At 40.9% G+C, this 20,341-nt stretch overlaps 1 protein-coding gene across 1 annotated transcript; it reads right to left on the bottom strand.

Annotated features, from left to right (window-relative positions):
- Positions 1-3,299: 3,299 nt before the first annotated feature.
- Positions 3,300-20,037, bottom strand: LOC146369952 (serine/threonine-protein kinase 38-like). The gene is made up of 14 exons (XM_084909633.1): positions 19,663-20,037; positions 13,062-13,201; positions 12,571-12,622; positions 12,359-12,481; positions 12,170-12,253; positions 11,954-12,077; positions 11,716-11,870; positions 11,502-11,604; positions 11,323-11,384; positions 10,438-10,555; positions 9,813-9,936; positions 9,288-9,383; positions 9,103-9,194; positions 3,300-7,217 (listed from the first exon to the last, which is right to left on the bottom strand). Exons 2-14 carry the CDS (start codon positions 13,193-13,195, stop codon positions 7,093-7,095), a joined length of 1,392 nt encoding a protein of 463 aa, XP_084765759.1. The 5' UTR covers positions 13,196-13,201; positions 19,663-20,037; the 3' UTR covers positions 3,300-7,092.
- Positions 20,038-20,341: the final 304 nt, after the last annotated feature.

Below are 20,341 nucleotides of genomic sequence, written 5' to 3'. Positions count from 1 at the left end.
GGGGTTGGGGTCTCTGTGGACCAGGCTTATCCCAGCACATCTTATGGATGCTTGATGGGATTGTTTGGGGAGATGTTTTGGGGTGATGTGGAAGCAAACACATCACCCCACCGCTGTCGGGTAGTGTCATGTCAATGGAGTAGGGGTCCCTGTTGTTCACGTCACCCATCTGTGATCTTAATGCTAGAATATGTGCAAATATTAAGCTAAGGTAGAAAGTTGGCTAAGACTGGGTGAAAATGTCTGTAATTTGGGGGTTTCCTCATATCCTTGTTTCATAAGAATACTTTAAATAAATCTGTTTTTGTTTATTTAAACAAAGGCAGAGGCAAAGGTGATAAATATAAAAGTCTAATTAGTCTAACACCAAAATTCCCCAAAATTTGAGATAAAAAAAGATTTCAGTAATTCGTTATCGCAGATATCGACGATCTTTGGCTCTCACCTACATAGTGTAATTCGAGACTTTTGCACGAGACTTTACGTAAGGGGGGAAGGCTGCACGTGCGAGCGAGAAACGTGTTGACCTATATATTATATAACTGGACAGTCACGTGGCGCTTGGCTCGTTAACCCATTTAAAGCCCGTCGGCAGGGAAAGTAGTGTCCCCGTGCACTTTAGACACCCGGAAACATCGCAAGTGGACAGGAAACACCTCAAGACGCCAAGACACACGACATTATACGCGTTTAAGCAGGGATAGTGACGGTTATATGACGTTAAAGTGGAAAGCTATCAAAAATGCACAGCTTCGAAAATGACTTTTTATAGCCCAGTTTGTAATGAGAGGTTCTGTTGGATGTCGCTGCAAGCAGGCAGGTGTGCTTTTCAGTTGTTTATTTGTATCGTATTCACTCCTGTCACACATGGAAACCTATATGAGTCCTGGCGGTCTGTTTTCGGCCCTGGACGTGTATGTTTTCGGGGCGCAGTGACTTGTACTCCAGGTTTAATTTATTAATAACAGGCTATTTGTGCCTGTTGGCTCTTGGCTTGCTATCCTGCTTGTGACCCCCTCTGTGTCAGAACACGCTGCTCCCAGCTCTTCAGAAGGGAGCGTTGTTATAATCATAAAGACAAAAAAACATCTTTCTCACCATGGTGCCATGTTCCACCAGTAATGTGGTGTGAATTTTACCCTCACGCAGCAGTAAAACAACCTTATCAGCCCACATACAAATGCAGATACACTGCTTTGGTAAGGGCTCTTTAACCTCTAATTCAGGATGTGTTTCCAAGGTTTTGCCATCCTACTTTGCTTAACATGCTTAATAATCAGCATAAATAATTTAAAATACAAATGTCTTAAACTTTAAACTTCAAATTCTATTTATTAAAAAAAAGAAAAAATATAAAGCAGCTACTTAACGGGTAGACAACTATCAATGCACGATAATAACTGGGTTGTGACATGGCAATATCATCCCTGCATCAGGTGCACTTACGAGAACTTACATAACCTAGTTGTTGTGAGCTCTCTGCAGTAACCTGATTTCTTCATGGACACCAGGAACCCGGTTTCTTAATCGGGGTAAGGGATTATAGAAAAACCCGGTTAACACAACTGTGTTTTTGCAGGGAGGAGGGAAAAAAGGTGAATTCTTGGCTTATCTTATTCTAGGCCTGGCTCGTGTTCAGGAGTCAACAGGAAAAGCACTGTGGTGGGATGGCAGGAGAGATCTGCATCACTGGTTGTAAAACATAAAATGTACAATGAAGCAAATACAAATGTTATTTTTAGTCCCCATACAGTTAAGTAAACAATAATCATTATGTTTTAAGCTGTTCGTGAATAATATACCTGCAAAATAATCTAAATAGACCAGATTTAGAAAGATTGCTTTTAAATGTGCAATCAAAAAGCTGTTCAATACATCCCTAAAGTTAACTTTAAGGTGGCAAATATCTAAATATCCAAACACATGGCAGCAACTCTGTGCATTTAGGCATGTAGACACGGTCACAACGACCTGCTGAAGTTTAAAGCGAGTATCAGAACGAGGAAAAAGGGGATTATGAACGTGGCGTGGTTGTTGGTGCCAGACGTCTGAGTATTTCAGAAACTGCTGATCTGCTGGGAATTTTCCCACATAGCCATCTGTAAGGTTTACAGAGAATGAAAGAGAGAAAATGTCTAGTGAGCAGCATTTCTCATTGTAAAGTGTCTTCTTGATATCAGAGGTCAGATGAGAATGGCTAGACTGCTTCAAGCTGATAGGAAGGCAACAATAACTCAACCACTCGCTACAACTGAGGTGTGTAGGCGAGCATATTTGAATCTATTGCACATCAAACTGTAAAGCAGATGGGCTTCAGCAGAAGACCACACTGGGTGTCACTCCTCCACCGACAAACTTTGGGTACCTCAGAACCAACTGAGCATAATGCAACACATCAGCAGCTCAGAACATCTCAAAGTGGTTTCTTGGCGATAAAAGGGAGCTTACTATAGCCTTAGGGTGTCCAGAGTCACCAGATCTAAATCCAATAGAGCACCTTTTGAATATGGTGGAACAGAGTGCCCAGTGAGTGTAAACAGCTATGTATACAGTGTATACAACATGTAGCTTCAGTAGCTAGCTAGGTAAACCAAAACATCCATTCATAAGATTTTGATCAGCAGTAAAGCCGTAACAAGAGCTCCCTCTAGTAGCGGCAATAATCATAGCAGGAAGACAATGGATTGACACTGCTTGTGCCTCTATATCAGGGGTAGGCAACTCCAGGCTTCAAGGGCTGGTGTCCTGCAGATTTTAGATGTGTCCTGGATCCAACACAACTGATTTAAATGGTTAAAATACCTCCTCACCATGTCTTGAAGTTCTCCAGAGGCCTGGTAATGAACTAATCATTTGATTCAGGTATGTTGACCCAGGGTGAGATCTAAAACCTGCAGGACACCAGCACTTGAGGCTTCGAGTTGCCTACGCCTGCTCTATATATTATAAGAGTTTGATGTCTTTTTGAAGTTCAAGTTTTGAAAGTTCTGATTATCCATTGTGCAGTGACCCGCTCAGTGCTGTAACTTAAAATGATGACCCAGGTCAGCGCTGCAAAAGTTATAGTCCTCGCAGTCACGGACAGAAGCACACCTTATGTTCTTCAAGAGTCATTTTGCAGCCTTCTCCACAGGCGGCACACTGGAAGCCCTGCTGTTTTAGCCTTAGGTGTTTAAATAAACACTAACAATCCATTTTTATCAATGTGTGATCACACTTTAGTCTGATTAGAGTTCAAGCATTCATTTATCATCCAGTATGACACCCCCCCCCCCAAACATTGAAGAAATCTTAAGACATGAAGTGTTTAATTTTATTATTTTAAGCATTTTATCAACATAAAAACTCAATGATGTGAATGAATATATTAATGAGCATTTCCTCTTCAACTCCACACAGTTGCCTTCAAGTGTCTACAACAATATGTACACATCATTACACAAAATATCGCACGACACAGTATTGGCCTGTGGAGGGTGGTTTGAGAACCTTAATTTGCCTCATCAAAGGGAAAATTTCAAATTATTTGCCAAATCACTCGGAAGCTTTCTTAGTCAATGTTAAATATAATTCTTGAAACATTGGGCAACAATGACGTGTCTGACACCAAGGCTGAGTCGTCTAGGCTGGTTTGGTCCATCAGAAGTAAATTGTCTGGCTTAATGAACGATAAAAGTGAAACATTTCATGAACTCGACCTCGTGAAAAAGTCACAATAATTCTATTCCCTTTAGATAAAGTGACACAGTAATGGATTTCAAGTCATTATGTATATATAAGAATTGTATGGATACCAATAGAAGATTTACCCTCAGTTTTCATGAAGAAGAAAAAAAAATCTATCACAAAACAGAGTTAGGACACTGAACACCAGAAAGTATCTACTTAACAAAAACTGCATTTTTAATCACTCGTGCAGTTGCACACACACTCACAGACTAGCTTACCATGAACAACCTCTACTGTTTGGCTGTGAAACAGGAAGCTCTGAATACAGCACTCAGGCGCTGATACCCAGGTTGTGTCAGAGCATTCCAGTGATTAGACAGAACCTTGAATGTGCAGCGGTAGCCATCAGCAAACACAATCCGCTTCTAATGTATGGGTCCTGCTCCTGACCTGTTGTACCCAGGTCTTAGCCCCATCCGTGTCAATTAAAAACAGTCCATAGGGTTGACTGTGTGATATGATGCAGATTGTTTTGGCTTGTATTTCAAGGGCATCACCAATTTTCATGGGGAGTATTAGCCTCCCTTTATGGACAGGAGTATAGTGTAGTCTGGTGTTTTTCTAGAGGGAGAAGTCTGAAAACTTTACTCTGATGATGTCACAGTGATGTCACCAGACTATGAACTTTAAAAACAGGCGGTACAGAGTTTGGAAGACACAAGCTTTGGGAGATAGAAAAACGCCACATCATATGTTGCATTATAGAATATGTCAGGTTTACAGTATATCCTGGCATCAAGTTTAATACCCCTTTACATTTGAGGTCAAACAACATTTTAAAAAGAAAAAGCATCCTTTTTTCAGTATACTGAATATTCTCAATGAATCCAATTCATCAGCATTTTAATGAAAAACAAGGAAATAATAAATAACAGAAAAAATATACACGCATCTGCCCTCAAAATCCTTCATTAGTCATCATATGTGTCATCACATTTTCAGCAGGACTAGCTTGAAGGGGAAGGGGGAAAAATATAAATGAAATCAATCAGTTGTAGCCGCACTGTCTCCGTCATCCCTCAGAAATAAGGAACACTTTCAGTTTCATAAAGGATTCATTCCTGTGATGGCTACGGCTGAACTGCGGTAAAGTCCTCAGTAGATTTCCCTTCCCTGTGGGTGAACCTATAGACATCCTAATTGAGAAACATCAATCTCCCGCACATTCATTTTCTCACATGTGTACAAATAGAAATGGCAATTTATTCCATAACCAAGTTTAGCTCTCCTGGAACCCTTTTTTCCCTTCTTTGCAGGTAGTTTTAAGTTAAGTGCAGCAAGCGACAGCTACATGTGAATTTGTGACGGTCAGAGTTCTTTGGTAACCATTTTTTAGCACTGTGCCTTGTCCCAACTCTGAGCACACATGAAGCTTAAATGTCTTGTTGAGAAAGTGAGAAAACAGCCTCAGATCTGCTGTTCATGGTAAAAGGTTTCCTTTTCTAGACATTTAAAAAAAATGCAGGAACTTGAATACACAAAGATGCACTGTGTTAATCTACAACTTTCATCCTTACTTGTCAAACAAAGACAAACTGTCCATTGTGTTTTCCTTGACACATATTTTATGAGTCTCCCGTTTATTACCTAACCTATAAGCCACCTGCTTTTCTATAGTCCTGTTGTTTCTTACTGCTTTATCACCACAGATATGCCTTATCACTCTGCAGACACATCAAATCGAAACATCAGTGCTTTCGCTTACTCCTTTCCACTTTGAGTCAAAACAGTTGGTTATAATGAATGCCGTCTTATTGGTCTCACCTATATATGTGGTTAAATATTTATCAGCTCTATGAAAAGGCACTTTGCATGTTTTGTCGACCTAAGAAGAAAAGAAGCGATTGGCCCGTGCACTGATCAGAATTTCAAATAAATCAGAGGAAATAACAAGTACTTTAGCACTGACCTGACCAAAACTCAGATCAGAAGGGGCACGCTCAGCAGTTTGTTTGGCAATACAAATAGGGCAACACGCTGCAGAAACTGATGTCCAGCACAGGGTAAACTGCATTTCATTGTTTCCTGGCAACAAGCTGTTCTTATGCGAGAAAAGCAACTGTGCTGACACGACGCTGCAGGCTGGGTTCCCCCCGCTGAGCTGCCACAAACTCACACTGTTTCACTAGCACGAGGGTTAAAGGATGGTTCCAGCATGATTTGAGTTTTTTGCTCATTTCTTTTAGATTTTCTATCCTTTTGATGCTACTGATTTTGAACCAGGCTAACAGCTAAAGGCTAATAGCTAGATTGTGAATGCAAAGTCACTTTTTATATATAGAGAGAATTTTTTTGTTACACTTTAAGTGTAAAGAATGCTCTACAGTGGTGTTACATGCTAACATCAGAGTGGCAATGCTAAAATGTTTAACGTGTTCACCACAGTGGCTTAGTGTATTAGCATGCTAACATTTGCTAATTAGCATAATAAGACAGCAAAGCTGAGACTGTGAGAATGCTGCAGCTATCGCTAACTTTAGAGGCCTCTGTCGCATAAACTTTGACCCGATGATGACACTAGACGATGTTACACCTGTCCAATCATTGTTGGACCAACTATACCTTGAGCCAGCAGCACCGTTTAGCTAGCATTATCCAAACTACAACTATCCAAACACATAGCTTGTGCTGTTAACCTAAGCCGTTTTACAGTTTTGATACCAACTGACCTTTAATTGGGATCCATTACAACTTTGTGAGCTAATATTTTAGTTCTACAAAATCTTTTTTTTTGTTTGATCACTAGACAGTTGGCTCCTGTATTCTTCAGTTGGGGTTAACTCTTAATTACACTTTGGAAAGTCAGCAAAAAAACACTGGAAATCATGCTGGAACTTGATAACAGAGTATTGGCTACAATAAGTGAGGGGTTCCTGATTTTACCAATCATCCAGAGTTTGACTACAGTGTATAGAGCTCATTTTCAATATCAGTAATGCAGTTTGCATCTGACTAGCCACCAGTGTAAAAACTTATGTTAAAAAGTTTGAGCAGTCATTTGAATTCAAGCCTTGTTCTCGTGTATATATAAAAAAAAAAAAAACTTCTCCAGAAGCAGTATGCCGCTGAACATGCAGATATGCTGATTTAGTGTCCTAGTTAGTGAGCTGGCCTGAGTGCTATGGCTAAAGACGGCACGTGAATACAATATCAACAACCGAGGTAATGCGGTAATGCTCTTTAATTTCCGAGTTCTTGGCTTTCTTGCCGCGGCTGAGCAGACCTAAATAACTTATGATGAAGGTTAAATTTAGACTGAGAGGCTGACAGCGCAGCCTTCAGCACCAGCGGGGCTCTGGGGCCCGACCCTGTGTCCGTAAACGTCTATTTTTCTCCACCACACCGTCCACCCGTTTGAGTGCGTCAAGCCTTCCCTGCCTTCATGTATGTGGGGATGGTCCCTCGCTGAGTCAGGCCCTCAAAGCGTTTGTAGGTGTAGTTGAGGAACACCCAGTCCTTTGATTTGAAGTCTGGCTCCGTTGCGTTAGCTGTTTCAAAAAGACAAACAACAAAAGCAATTTACCACTTGGGGGCACTACAGACTATGCAATGATAACCCCCCTCATATATTTTAACACAATACAATATAAAATATGGCTTATTTAGACTGAGCCCCTCAGTCTGTATCTGAAACAAGCCATTTTAGCTCTTCTTCCTTTTAATCCAGCTGTGTTCTGACTGGTTGCCCTTTGCAAACATAAGGTCTGACCAGCAGGTGGGTGAAGCTGCTGACCATTTTAGAGATATTCACTCTAAATGACATACCTTCGAGCCTAAGCTTTTGGCTCATAAAAATTGTATAAAATATAAATAAAAACAGAATGCAATTATTTGCAAATATCAAAAACCCCACATTTTACTCACATTAGAACATATGAAACATGTAAAATGTTTAAACTGAGATGTTTTAGTGTTTCATGAAAAATATTAACGCATTTTAAATTTGATGGCAGCAACATTACTCAAAATATTTGGGATGGGGCAACAAACGTAAATGGCACTGAAAGGAAACAGTTGGAGGAACACTTTACAAGTAATCAGAGTAAATTGGCAACAGGTCAGTAAAACGGTGAAGACTTTGAATATCTAATTTACAGTACATGATATTACCACAAGATTCAGAGAATCTGGAGAAATGTCTGTGTGCACGGGGCTAACAATCAACAGTTGGATGCACATGGCCCTCAGGGAGCTCTGCATTAAAAACAGCCACGACTGTGTCATGGAAATCACTGCATGGGCTCAGGAACACTTCCAGAAATCATCGTCTCTGAACACAGTTCACTATGCCATCCACAAATACAGGTTAAAGCTCTATCTCTCAAAGAAGAAGCTATAGGTGAGCAAGATCCTGGAACTTCTCCCTGAGCCAACGCACATTTAAAGTGCAAAGCTGTTCTGTGGTCAGCCCATTGAAATTTAAAATTGTTTAGAATGAACACCCAGTCCTTTGATCCATGTCCTTTTCCAAACACATGAATGCACTGAGAGGAATGGTTCTGTATTTCCAAACCAGCTCCTACTACACTCTGAGATTTTCATCACCATCATCGACAACTAACCATGACTAACCGTGCCCACTCTTCCAACTTCTCAGTATTATGTCAATTGTAAAACACACGACAATAAAACTCGGGACCGTCTGTGTATCAACACAAACTCTGCCCGGTCCTCACTATGTAGATCAGCCAACAAGCTGGTCCTGTTAACACCTCAGTGTGTCCCTGCAGTTCAAAGACTCCTTGTTGTCACCAAGTCTGTGGGGCGGTGGAGTCAACAAGCTGCCGAGGTGAGGCCGTGCATGGCTGCTTTGACACTACAGACTGACACGTGCACTGAGATCCACATGGGGATGACATCAATGGCATCAACTATTTAAACTTCTGATTCCAACATCCCAACCAGGACTGTGTGTCATTTTCCTAACGAGCAGGATTGACAAACTTAGCCAAGCCAGCACCATCATTGGCCAAAATCTGGAGGCATTTAAGTCAGTGAGGGGACTGAACAAACTGCTCTAATCATGGACAATCCATCACATTCACTCAGTGTTATAGGATCAATAAAGTAAATGTAAAAAATTACTGCATTGTGTCTTTATTTTTGCTTCAGACAGTATCGCAACCTTTTTGTAGCGTGGGTGCTTTATGACAGGAAATACAGAAAGGTGGAAGACAGATATAGCACAGTTGTTTCTTAGAGCTTACAGAAATGATGAAATGTTAAATTGGACTATAACTTCTGCTTTTGTTGAGAACTGCGATGACTCATCTGTGGTTTGTCATGCTATGTCTGAATCTGACGAAAGGCTAGTTAGTGTTCCTAATCAGGATTTTCCTCTAGCGGCGACAGAAAAGCTTTCGGAAAACAAACCTGGCTGAAGGATGTCTGATTCAGGGAAGTCATCAAAGTTAGAGGTGTCGTCAATACTTTTGATTTCTATGGAGATGGCAGCTGGCCGCTCCCTGTAGAGAATCATCAATAGAAATAAGATGTGTTGCGTTTTTCACTTTCCCGAGGGGACTGCATTCATAAGCAGCAGATATGCTCTTTTGTACCTGATGTGCTCCCAATCCACCGACTCAAAAAACTGGTGGCTCTTGATCTCGTCCACGCTCACAGCTCCGATCCGGTTCTCTGCATCTGTGCAAAACCTAAAACACAGCAGAGATTTTCTTGGCATAACTTCACCTGCTTCCAAGCTTCACGAGGAAGAGATCTGAAGAGGTTACATCCCCAGTAGTACTTGTAGAATAAGGAACAATGTTACTGCTTAACCCACACATGTTGGCTTGTAGCTTCCATCAGAGTCATCATCACGAGAACCAAAGTTGTTCTTTGTGCTGCAAGTTTGTGTAAGATTTACATTTTTTTTCTGAATATCTAAAACACACAGGCAGGAAAATGACCCCCAAAAAAAGTGTTGAAGCTTCAATGACAGAAGTCATGCATTTGTTAGCTTCTAATTATCATCACAGTTAGCCAGATCGACTACAGTGAAATGAAGGGAAAGAAAAGCAGCTCAAGCTGCAGTTTCTCCTCTGAGAATAAAGGCTCAGTCTAGCCAAACATACAGTTTATACCTTAATATCAAGTCTTTGGCTCTCTCTGAGATGGGAACTTCAGGTGGGAAGACAAGTGTTTCCTTCCAGTTCATAACCTTCCTGTATGTCTCCTGTGGTGTCTCTGAGCAGAAGGGCGGATAACCTGATAAAGAACCAACAAGTATGTTATAACATCTGTGGCAGAGCAGTTGATATTACTGACTCTTCTGACAGGATAATCCGGCCGAGTTAATGATTGTCTGGCAAGAACCTGTGGGTACTTCAGTTTTTCTTTCATTTACATCCATTTAAAAGCTGCAATTAACCCAACAGTGGCTATTTTTCACAGCAGGAACTTTTTCAAGGAACCAGAAACTTACGAGAATCACTACATTTCCATCACAGGGACCTGGATCTAAATAAAGTTCCAGGGAAATTATTTTTTTTCCACAAAAAGTCCCTGCTCAGGTTCCAGTACTTTCTGTAAGTTCAGGAAATCCTGCTCACAAAGTTCCATATACTGCATTTTTGCCATTGACAGCAGATGTTTGATAATAACATTGTAAGCTATCAATTTACATAAACGCCCATAAAAATTGTATTTGTGTAAATGCAATTCTTCAAATCGTCCTATATTGGTGCCTTCTGTGTGTGTCATGCTTACCGATGAGCATCTCATACATGATCACACCCAGAGACCACCAGTCGCACAGTTTGTTGTACCCCGTCTGCATGAACACTTCAGGAGCGATGTAGTCTGGCGTTCCCACAGTGGAATAAGCCTGAAAGTCACACCAGATGAGAGGTGAAGGTTTTTACTTTGAAACGTAGAAACAATAACATCAAGTTTACTGTAACAGGGAGATGCTTTCTTTATTATTCTGCTGTCTGTAGTACACCTACTCTTTTCTTTGAAAGCTTCTCATTTACAGTCATGTGAAAAAAAAACATTTTCACATCCCTGTGATTCAACAGCCAACTTTAGCTCCAATAAGTTGAAGTACTCATTTTCAGTATGACCTCATCAGTCTCTCACATTGTTGTAGGGGAATTTTGTCTGACTCTTTATAACATTGCTTCAGTTCATTTATGTGCAGCTCTATTTAGATCCCATCACAGCATTTCAATCAGGCTGAGGTCTGGACTTTGACTGAGCCACTGCAACACCTTGATTCTTTTCCTTTGGGATCATCATCCTGTTGTATGACCCAGTTAGCTCAAACTTTGACTCCATTCTGGTATACGGAGGAGTTCAAGTCCCACTCATTGACTGCAAAGTGTGCAGGTACTGTAGCTGCACATCACACCTCCTTTAACATTCATGACAGTTGGCGTGTGGTGTTTGTGCTGATATGCTGTGCCTGGTTTTCACCATCCTACAGGCAAACAAGCTGCCAAAACTTCTGCTTTTATAGAATTTTTAATAATAATAATACGATTTTTGAAAAGTTACTTCTGTCACTGACACAATCAGTCAATTTTCTGACTTCAATTCAGGAGTGCCATTCCTCTCTCCTATAATTTGTCTAGTAAAATGCCAAAATTATACCAGCTGTCTCCGGTTCTTCTTCCAGGTCTCTGCTTTCCTCTTGGAGTTCATATTTTGAAAGGCTGAAAAATAAAGAAAAACAACCATTAAAAAAAATTACATGAAAAGTTTTGTTTCTAATAGTTTTGCCAGAATTATTGTTATGCTATTTTGTTGAGGATGTCATGTTCGTGACTCACAGAAATCACTGGGCGGGTTGTGCGTCAGGTTCCTGTAAAATTCTGTGCGATGAGCTTTCTTCAGCCCAGTACACAGGCCAAAATCTGACAGTTTCACATGTCCCTGTGAGCAAATGAACATTTAATTAAGGAATCTGCATCTTACAGATTATGATATCAGAAATCTGGAAACGTCTCTGTGAATCTGCATGTGCTTTTGTGTTTCTGTTCTCACTCTGGAGTCCAGCAGCAGGTTGTCCGGTTTGATGTCTCTGTGGATGAATCCCAGCTGGTGGATGGAGTCAATGGCCAGTACTGTCTCTGCGATGTAGAACTGAGTAGCCTCTTCAGACAGAGTGTCCTTCTTCATCAGCAGTGTCATCATGTCACCTGGCAAAAAGGTCAGACCTTTTAGATCTGAGATCCTAACATCAGGTGACCTGAGATGGTCTGTGGATTTTGCCAGTACTAACCTCCAGGCAGGAACTCCATAATGAGGTAGAGGTTTCTCTTGTCCTGGAAGCTGTAGAACATCTTGACCACCCAGGCACCATCCGCCTCGACCAGAATATCCCTCTCTGCCCGGATGTGAGCGACCTACGGGGGGAGCGCAGATACAGGATCCTGAATGCAGCAGAACAAGTATGCCTTATTATCCTGGAGAACTGTGAGGCAGGCAAACGCATTACCTGTTCTTTCTCCAGCATGTCTGCTTTCCTCAAAATCTTCATGGCATAAATGTGGCCTGTGTCTTTCTTCTGTACCAAACGCACCTGAGGGACACAGCATCAGTCAAAATCACAAAGAGATACCTTTTTGGTTACAGTCCCACAATCCTGGAGGCTCGAGTTTTGTTTTCGTTTTTTGTTTTAATGTACCTCTCCAAAAGCACCTCGTCCAATGACCTTTAGGGACTCAAAGTCATCCAAACCGAGTCGTGTCCTCTTCAGTCGTAAAAACTCTGTCTCCTTTCGGGCATGCTGAGAGCGCCGCATTACTTTCTGTAAAGAAAACACAGATTTGTGAATAAGTCTAAGAACAAAAAGAGAAAAGTAGGAATTATGTAACTAAAGTACAAAGCGTACTGTACCTCCTCATCTGGTAAACCTTCCTCTTCCATGGCCTTCTCCAGTTTTTTCTGCCTATGAATAAAAACAATAGATTCCTTTTTAAAAAAAAATGCAAATAACACACAAGCTTCCTCGTGATACACAAATTAGAGTGGAGAGGAAAAATGAAAAAAGGGGGAAAAAACAAAAACAGGAAGAGATTCGATGACCTCGGACATGTCAAATCTTGAAAATGAATCCCCCTCACAGTTTATGCAGGGGTGTAAACAGGGACCCAGCCTTCTTTTACAGGAGCCACTGAACTGTGACGCCTGGACAAAAGATCGGCTCTCAGGTAACGTGAGAACAGAACTGGTCAGATTCCCTGTGTTGTGTGAACACAGGATAAAACGTGTCTGCATTGTTAGCTTTTCCAGTGGTTAGTCGGAGGGACACTTGATGCGTGCATAACCTAAGCATTTAAATGGTATGATGCTCAGTTAGTAAAGGAATAAAAAGTTCTATGCAGTACCTCATCTCACGCTCTTCGTGCTGGGTGAGCAGAGTGCTGTAGAAATTTTCCAGTGTCAGCTTGGCCACTGTCACCCTCTCTCGGGTGTGGTTGCTCATGGGAAGGGCAGCTGCAGTCCCTCCCGTCATGGCCATACTATCCTGCAAGACAACAGAAACAATAAAAGAACAAAGATCAGATTGTGCACATCGGTCCGCTGATGTGCAGGAAGTATCTGTACTATCCACTCCACACTAACGTTTCCAAAGATATAGACAGACATGTGCAAACTCCATAATCAGAGCGCCGCGAAAGTTTTCTCCCCACTGCCAGGTAGGAGCTCGACTGACAGCAGGTAACCTCAGGGAAGGTTTAAAATATCATCAGGATACAGGCCACACCCAGAAATTCTTTGTCTGTGTTTTCTTTTCCTTTCAATTTTAACATAAATCAATAAACTATAACAGATAACAGAAACAAAGGAGTCCAAAGGAATTTCCTTTGAAACTGTCACTCTGACTGCTTTCTAAACTAATTTTATGCTTCCACACAGTCAAACACAACAATATAATATGCTCTGTTTATTTTCTTACGTCTGTTGATTCGGTCCTCTGCTAAAATTTGACCTTGCAAGTCTTCATTCCATGCATTCAGCTTGTGAAGTAACTCTCATATAAACAGAATATAAGCAGATTATAAAAGCTACACTCTGCCCGTCCTGTTTGCAAACTGTGCTGTATTCTGCGCGGCCATGACAGTGTTTCCACCACAAATACTGCAGCCCTCAGGTAACGACGAGGGCGTGGACACACCTGTATCTGAGGTACGATTACACATACTCTATGAACTGGAGAGGGATTGCAACCCACCACGACTGTCACAGCAGACTTACCATAAAAGTACTACACTACATAAATACATGTAGAAGGATGACAGTAACATTATTCCTGGCGTGCCAAGTGTCTGCTTTGGAGCAAACAAAAAAGGTCTAATGTCAAAATAGAGCCAGACCATTCCATCAGTCAGCCAGTATTTTTAGTTTATTTTTACTATCCACATAAGTGTTATCACATATGCGCCAAAAAAAACAGCCCTGTCTGTGCACAGCAGCTCCGACTCACTGGTTCACTACGGCCTCATCCCTGTCTGCAGCACCGCAGCTGACTGGATGATGTTTCTGAGTCAGGTGTTGTCGCCATGATTGGTAACTAAGCAGATTGTTCAATACTGTATTTTAATGTGTAACCAGTGGCCAGCATAATTTTTCCAATGGTAATTTTAATTCCAGAAAACAGGGTGTATCAAAGAGGCAAAAGGCTGTGCTTTTTTAAAGTAATGGACATGGAAGCCTGTGGCAAATACATGGCCAATACATTTCTTGAATTTAAAGTTTTACACACAAACATGTTCACAAGTGCTCAATGTGCTCCCAATGTGCTCCAGATAGTAAACTCGACCCATACTTTTGCAAGCATGTATTGAGTCACTGCAACCACTGCTGTTGCTCCCTACCAGCAACTACGTGAAACTCACGAAAGTGTTTACAGTCGTTGCCGGGCTAACATCTGCAGAACCACATGATTCTGTTTGATACAGCCTGTGCTGTTTGCACATGTTAGTGATGCCTCAGGCTGCTTTTTCATATCTAATACTGTGACAGTGAGTATCTACCAAGCTTTCCCAACTCATATCATCTGCTAATATGCTGCCTGTGACAGAGTTACCTTTATGGCATGTTGCTCAAACTTTAAAATTTAAGAATGTAGGAAGGATTTCTCAACATCAAATCTAGTATTGTTTAGCCACTACTTCAAAGAGGATATATTATTTAAACCTCCGAAACTCTGACTCCATACCCATCCACTGGTCTGGATTGGAGTCAGAGAGGTTTAAATAACACATAAATAACATATATTCATATAAAATGTGAAGGTGGACATAAGTTTTGTACGTTTAACTGTATTTTTTAGTTTTACAGCTTTTCCTGCTGATAAAGACCTCTCCCATGGCCATTCATACTACACCAGAGTAATTAAGTAATAGACAAAAAAAAAAAGTTTTTCATTATAGAAACTGGGAAACACTATTTAAATTTGACTTCTTTTTCTTAAATTATGATGTCTCAGGGATTAAATGTGTAGTTTACACTGACAAAAAGTAGAGTGTGGTCCAGCCCATTTAAAATCAAAGAAGGCCGTACGTGGCCCACGAACTAAAAAGAGTTTGAGATCCTTGAATTAAGTCATTTCAGCCGTTCTTGCCATGTGCCATGTGCCATAGATACCAGTGTAATATTACTGGTAATTAGCTCATATTGTCCACTTTATCAGCCAAAGCAGTTTATTGGTGTAACTGCAGCAACAGCACACTTTATAGAAAAAGCAGGCGTTACCAACATTGGCTTCACTGTTTCAAACCCTTGCGTGTTGTAAAAGTGACAATGTGCATTCATGCCAAGGGTTCAGCTCTGGAACAGATCCCAAGCAGTGTAGCCTTAAGTCCAGATGAAAGAGCTTGAAAACGTTCAACTACTTGGGAAGAGTTTTCTCTACAAAGCCCTCATGTGGGTGGAATGAAAAGCTCAGGCAGCAAAAGAAACATACATGCACGTGAGGCTGAGGCCACTAGTAGTTTAAACATAATCAGAGACAAATGATCATGCTAAAGAGCACAAGAAAGGAAAAAAGAAGAAAGAAGTTTGATTTTCCCCCAGCAAAATTCATAGAATATAAAAAAAACAAACACAAAAACAACAGACTGTGACCATATTATATAACAAAGGAAGTAAGGAAGGAAGAAAGAAGAAGAAGGGGGGTCGTGTATATCATCAAAACATTTCAGCAGTTCGCTATCAGAAAAGGTATGAATGGGCTTGATTAGCTCACAAGGAGATAAAACAGCCCTGCAGGCAAAAGATAGGACCCGTGTTTCGTCTAGTCACTGGTCTTTTTCCCGTTATGGCCCCGCAATCCCACAACAACAAGACATTTCCTGACTTCTGAGAAAAATCCTGAATCACTGCTGCAAACTGGGAGGAAAACTGGACCGGTAGCAAACAATGGCTTCTGCGTTAGCGAGGTCTGTGCTGATGTACCTGCACCACAGCACACGCTGGGAGCTCAGCCTACCAATAAAACAGCAACTCTGAACAAGTACACTTACACTTGTGCATTCACGTGGGCAAGATGTGGTGCAACTTTTTTTAAGGTTTCCATCAGCTATGACTGGACCTCTGTGTACTCTACCTGCAAGCGCACTTTTCTTCATAAAGAAACCACACCACCTCAGCAACTACTAGAAACTACTACATTAGAGGTCACTCACTCTGGGACACAAGTTTATTTCTCTGTGACTGCAGCTAATATTTCAGTTACTGACTAGATTTATGATTTTGACTGATGATTAGGCACCGGCTAATGGCTGGGCCTTACTTAATAAGACTGGACTTAAAAGAAAGTGCATGAATTATAGACATATACCTCCCTATCCCCACCATTAGACGACTTTATTGACACGATAAGAGCACTCTGGAGAAAAAGGATACCGTATTAGCTAACCCAAAGTGTAGGTTATCACGGAGCTATCGTTTAAATGCATAAACAGGGAGGGGGTCACATCCTCTGCATGTACTCAAAATGTCCATCCAAATATTGTGAAATCAAAAAAAAATTGCCACACTACAACTATGCACCACTGCCTTAAATAATCAACAGACTTATAACCATAAGTAATAAGTAAACAAATTACCAGTAATATTATGAGCTGGTGTAGTATTTCATGTCTGCAGGTGGTTTGTTCAAGTGGTGTTGCATTAACCCAGCAGAAGCTGTTGCTCATTTGCTGTGGGCTTGTATGTATACCACTGTCTACTATGCAGTCTCTCCATTTCATTATTTTGAAATATAGAAGAGTTTGCCCCCACCCCTCCTCCAAAGTTATGTGGCCTTGAGTTGTGTATTTTATATAAATTATATGTTTGCATTTTTTTAAAGGAGACAACATGGGTCATGACTACTGCCGTGCAGACATCTATCCTGAGTCTCCAGTACTCCTGAAGTCTCCCATAAAGTAAAGTGTTCACAAGATAAGTATTTAGGGCTCAATGAAATACAGAGCCATATACAGAGCTTCAATATGCACAGCTAATGGTCACTCTTAACCAGCTAGCTTGGGTCATTCCCATCTCATTCCCATTCTGCAATCAGACAGACATCAGTGACGGCCGTCCTTGTTCAGCCTGAGAGAACCGATTTGAGCTGGAGCATCACTCTAACCAGAACCTGAAGCAGGCGGAGAGCTGATTCGTTTGCCAGCAGACCAAGTTCACTGCTGAGAGAAGAGAGCAGACCGAGGACCGCTGCTTGCTGCGGTTCAAAAAGTGAAGGTGCAGCTCGCCTATGACGTGCTCAGTTGAAAGGCAGCTGACTATTTCTTTAGTGCTCATTGTCACAAAGTAACATAGTATTATTTTATGTATTTTAGACAGTTGCTTTTGCACACATAAACACCAGTGTGTACGAGGAGCAGGAGTTTCACTGTATGTTCGACTAAAGTCATTAGAGAGGGACATGAACTTACAGTAAATTGGCTTCTACACATACGTTACCATGCAGACTAAGATAAATGGGTTATACAAAAGAGCTTGTTTGCTATCTATCTATCTATAATAATAATAATAATAATAATAATAATAATAATAATAATAATAATAATTATTATTATTATTATTATTATTATTATTATTATTATTATGCTTAAAATAAAGATTGTGCATTCTTAATTTGTTCTTGGCTGGGAATATCATGGTGTCATGACTATTGTGCTGACAGAAAAAGCACCAATATTAGTTAGAGCCTGCATGCTATTGGAATAGAGCAGAACTAATCCAGGATAACATGGTGTTAGGTTTAAATTATCTTGATGACAGTCAAATAGTATATTCAGTTCTTTCATTTAGTTTGATTGCGCTGTTATTTTTTATCCATCTCAGAAGAAGAAATGTTCACAACCTAAACTGGATAACCTGGATTATCCACATAGAAAGGAAATGAGTGGAATGATGTGCTTTTCGTAATATGTGAAAAGAGACTCAGAATTTCCCCTCATGGAGTTTTTTTTTCCTGGTTTTCCAAACAAGGTGGAAAAAGAGGCATCATTTAAACTGTTACATCATAACTGAGCCAGCCAGGCCTTAGCTCTGCCTAAAGGGGATTCAGTTGGCTTGAAGATAACCAGATCCACCCCACAGCTAAACAAACACGGCTGCGCAACTCAGGCACTTATAAGGAAGGCATTACCAACTCGGGCTTGCTATTTAGAAACTTAAGAATGCAGCCTAAAACAGTCCACCAGAACTGAAATACACCAGTGGCTCCAGTAAAGCATTTGGTCCCAATGAAAGCGTCCAACCATAGGAACATTATTTTTAGCCAGTTCTAATGAGGATTTCCAGTCTATCAAGCAGCCATAATTATCAGAAAATAATGAAGATTTCTGTCAAACAAGCTAACACACCAGCAATGGCAACATCTATTCATTTTACACAAATCAAGTAATACATAATATATACATAGCTTCTTACACTTAAAATAAAGTGTTACTGGCAGCTGCCAGATTGTTTGACCACACTTTCAAGTACTAAAAACCTCCAACAGAACAACATGAATGATTTTTAGTTAGTAAGAAATGATTTCCTAATGGAATTCTGAGATTTGTGGATCAGCTTGAGATTATCTGCACGAGAAGAAGCCAGTGTCATACAAGCAGGCAAGCTATAACCCTAGATGCACCACTGAACTTTAAAATCCAGCCTGCTGCAGGTGTTTCTGGAGAAATACTTTACTTTGAATAGAAAGAAGAATCAGGACAGATGTAGCTCAGTGTACCCGTTAACCACTGATTTCTCAGTTTTGTGTGAAAAATTCTTCAGTTTCACACACTCCACCCTTAAAGCACTCGGAGTGAGTGGACAGGAAACCCTTTCCCTCCTGAATGAAAGGACTCAGTCATGAATCAACACACAAATGTGTGCTTACGCACAGAGAAACTGCGAAAGCATATGTTCCCCTGAACAGTTAGTTTATTTTAAGCTAAACAGCCAAGTGTGTGTTAAAAACTCAATAAATGATTCCCGGTAACAGGAACTTGAAGTGTATTAACAACTTAACAAAAGGGCATTTATCTCAAATACATTCTGAAATCCAATCCACCAGAGAGAGCAGTCAGTTCATATTAGAAGTGAACAAAATGTATGGCAAAAATGGCATTTTTTTTAAGGCACAGCTGTTAAGCTTTTCACCCTTTATATGTGGCGATTGACCAGTTACCGGTATGTACACATGCACATGTTTGCCTTAGCTAATGTTTCCCGGCTCACCTACACTGACGCCACCCTGTCGGACCTCAGCTACCATAGGTCCGCCACTGCTGCATGCCTCACACTAGGGAGAATATTCACCGCTTCTTTCTTGTAGTTAGCTTGTTTGACGCTATACTGTGCGAGCTACCTATTTGCTACATTCCCTTTGCGTGTCTGTGTGGCAGGTTCAACTATATTAATAAATTCAATTCGGACAGGATAAAAAATGGACAGCATTTTTTTAAATAAATCTTTTTCACTTACCTCCGTGTCCTGCTCCAGAGTCAATTATTGGCGTGCCGCCAGGCCACAAGAAATGAAAAGTCTTATATCGTTTCTGCCTAATTGTTTAGGCAGTTGGAAGCTAGAGGCTCTGGTTATAGGCTACCACTTAGAGGAACCTTAGAGGCTGCACAGTAAACATCACCGCTATTGACCCCAAATCATAACAAAAGACCTCTGACGGCAAAAATACCCCACGCCGAAATAATTTGAAAATATTTTACTGTCTGTACATGTGGCAACCGACCCCCCAAAATACACTGTTCCCCTCGGTCCTTTATGGCTACAAAATATGAAATAAGCTCCGCTGCTTCCTGAGACCGTCGGGCTCGTCAGACGTTCCGACAACGCAACGGCGTAGCGCCTGAATGACGCTAACGCCGACCAATCAGCGATGACTAAAAGAATCCGTGTTTTCTTCTGCCCAATAAAACGTGGCCTCTACATAAGGGTGATAGATTGGCCAATAGGAGCATCCAAGCCGCCCTGCAAGAGTCGGGGACGGGTCCAGCTAGCAAGCGTTTGCAGCAATGAAAGAATTTCCAGCGGTTGGGGGCTTTGGTACATCATTTTATTGGTTGTGCTTAGCGCAAATTCTTACTAAAAATAGCTTTTATTATTCTGATAATTTGTAAGGATTAAATGGTATTTTATCGTAAAA

This window comes from Perissodus microlepis, chromosome 17, assembly GCF_051167445.1.
Source record: "Perissodus microlepis isolate ML-2025 ecotype Zambia chromosome 17, ASM5116744v1, whole genome shotgun sequence".
Classification (NCBI taxonomy): Eukaryota; Metazoa; Chordata; class Actinopteri; order Cichliformes; family Cichlidae; genus Perissodus; species Perissodus microlepis.
This window is presented reverse-complemented; position numbering and strand designations above follow the sequence as displayed.